The following is a 2,840-nucleotide window of genomic DNA, read 5'->3' on the forward strand; positions in this document are numbered from 1 at the left end:
AAAGACCAAAAGAAATTGCTCAAGCTCAGAATCTGAACTAGGTACTCTCCTAAGGAAGTGGTGCATTGCACAGCGTTCAGTGTTACTATCTGTAGCACGTTCGAGTCTCCTCAGTAATCATAAAGAACCTAATTCAGAACAGCTACAAACAAATTCTGTCAGCTTCCCATCTACAGTAATTCAATATACTTTACACATTAATTCAAATGAACGATGCGCAGTGTGTAAAGCTAACAACCTACTTTGTAACCTCCGCGTGGGACTCTCGCCATGGAGCTGTCTGCGTGGCAAATACGGTGAGGGATGGGGAAGTGGCAATGAAGAGACATCATGCGTTTGAAGTTTGTACCAGTGAGGTTCGTCATCTAGTAGGGCTGTCTCTAACTCAATCAGAATCTAAAAAAGAAAAAAAATGGTTAAATATAGGAAAGCATTACATGACAGAACATTTAAAAATAGGAATGTTCACAAATTTTGTTCTTTTATTCTCTTATTGTTAAGGACTTTGAAGTTTTATAAAAATTTTGCACTTAAAGTGAAAGAAGCTCTTGTGCTTTTTACAACACTAAATATACCCAAAAAATTTCACAAAACCTGTATTACCTTATGACATCCTTTACAGCACTCAAATATCTTGTAGCAAGTTAGTCATTTTGGTAAAATACAACTATGGATAATATGGCTTTTAATGAACAATTCTAAAAGAAATTAAGAAACCATATGCATGCTGTTACTAAAACAGAACACAAAAAAGAATCTCCTATCAGTACTATGTGATAAGTGTGAGATAACTATTTTTTACTACTAAGTGAAAGACAAATACAATTTAAAATAGTTTTGCTTTGCTATGTTTAATTTTTTTTTTCAAAACCACTGTATCTAGACATGGATATATGAGCAACTGTATTCCTATCGTAACTACCAACAATTGTATACCTCTCCTAAAAATTCACTTTCTTCCTCTCGAACTCGTGCTTGGTCCCAAAGCGTAATTTCTAACATTCGTTCTCTAAACTCTCTCCGATGAACTGGAGAATAAATGAATGTCTGATTCCACTTAGGTTCCAACGTTTTCTTTACCGTTTTTGTTCTTCTTTTATTTTTATCACTGCAAAAAACAATTAAATATAAAACATGCTCAAAAGACCAATATATTGTAATAAGTGTATCATGGAAAGCAGGAAATCTTTAATCTGCAGTACAATTTGTAGTTTTACGGGCACTATAATCTATGTCAGGATTAGTCCTTTATGACAAAATAAAGTTCAGCACACCTATTGAGGATAATTCATAGCTTCATATTAAAAATTGTTTTCCAGTTCATGGGCCAATTCCAATTTTAAGAAAACCAGAAATGTTTTAATATGTTTGTTTTGGAAACAGAATTTTATAAACCAAAATGTAATAGTGTAGATGGGAATTCCATGAGGCAGAGTCTGACAGCACAGGGCATAGCAAAAAAATCTGCATGTCAGGTCCACGAGCCAGCTGGTTCACTCAAGCCTCCAGTCCTCCAGCTGCTGACTCCGAGACGAAGGAATGGTCGGGGAGCAGAGGGCAGCGTGGGGCGCTCTCTGCAGGGTTTTCCTAAGGGTCTTTTTCCAGCAACCGTGCTCCTTTGGGTCACCCCAAGGATCCATCCAGCTTGGAGGTGGATCTCCACTACAAGGCTGGTGTCATTTTGGAGCCCAGTGAGGTCTCCATGCAAGACTACCTGCCTCTGGCTCCAGGGTGCTGTTGAAAGCAATGTGTTCTGCAGAATAATTCTGCTCGAAATAATTAGTATTTTCTGATGGAAACAAGTTTTGCTGCAAAACACCCACGCTCCTTCTACTGAGAATACTGACAAGAATTCTCATAACAAGGCTTAATTTTAAACCTGCTGATTGCTGCATAATGCAGCTGTGGTACTGAGTTCTGTGGATTTTTTTAATACGGCAATGCAGATCCTGGCTGTTTGCTAATACTTGCAATTGTAATGCAGTTATTGTATTTCTTAACTTAAAAGCTCAAACAAAATATTAACTAGGAAATGACATTTTTAGACACGTTGTTAAAACAAATAATGTAGTTATTTCTATTACACTAAAGATTTGTTTACTCTTTAAAATAAGTTACATTGGACAAGCTTTTCAAATGATTTTTTTTTTTAAATCAAAAAGATTCAGTATCTTCATCTAATTAAACACTTGACTTCTTTAAGTGTATTTTACCTCTAGGACATTTCTTTCTACTACACAAAAAACATATTGTTGCTGACTCAGCTTTTACCTCTAAGGAAAGGAAAATGAATTTGCATGTCAGAAAAAAAAACCCCACAATTCAATAAGACACATTGCTGATTCTTATATAAAAGTGATAGAAAACACATCTAATAATTAAAAAAAAAGTTCTGTATGCTTCACTTAAATACACCAGAACAGCATAATAAAATTTGATGTTATGCAATTTTTTGTATGTGTACTTGAAAGTATTTAATTAAATATTTTTCTTCTATGTATTTCTAGTTATTACAATTTACATTGTGAAGCATTCTGAAAACAGACATTTTTGGTAGTTTTATTAATCTTGAAAAAGCAAATAAGGTAATTTAAACAGACCTGATTCTCAGTTTAGCATAGCATCAGCACCTCCAAAAACGCTCCAGCAATTTGAACAAACTAAGAACCTAGTCCAACAGTTCAAATATGGGTGAGCCCAAGACAATCCTTTCCAAACCTTTTTGTCCTCAAGATACAGCAAATTATGCAAGTCACTGAAAAATTTCTTGTCAACATATGGTATACAATGAAAGCAGACAAATAGTGTCTTCCAAAATCCTGAATAGGTTTAATTCCTGC

General features: G+C 34.9%; 1 protein-coding gene across 1 annotated transcript in view; it reads right to left on the reverse strand.

Annotated features, from left to right (window-relative positions):
* Window positions 1-242: 242 nt before the first annotated feature.
* The window catches only part of LOC104461117 (regulating synaptic membrane exocytosis protein 2-like), a gene marked incomplete at its 3' end in the record, with an annotated part of 117,434 nt that continues 114,836 nt past the window's right edge, over window positions 243-2,840 (reverse strand). The window contains exons 10-11 of the mRNA XM_010072590.1: window positions 937-1,108; window positions 243-396 (exon numbers count right to left, since the gene is read on the reverse strand). Coding sequence (XP_010070892.1) covers window positions 243-396; window positions 937-1,108 — 326 coding nt within the window. The remainder of the gene's footprint in view (window positions 397-936; window positions 1,109-2,840) is intronic.

Source organism: Pterocles gutturalis, unplaced genomic scaffold (assembly GCF_000699245.1).
Source record: "Pterocles gutturalis isolate BGI_N339 unplaced genomic scaffold, ASM69924v1 scaffold17352, whole genome shotgun sequence".
Taxonomy (NCBI): Eukaryota; Metazoa; Chordata; class Aves; order Pterocliformes; family Pteroclidae; genus Pterocles; species Pterocles gutturalis.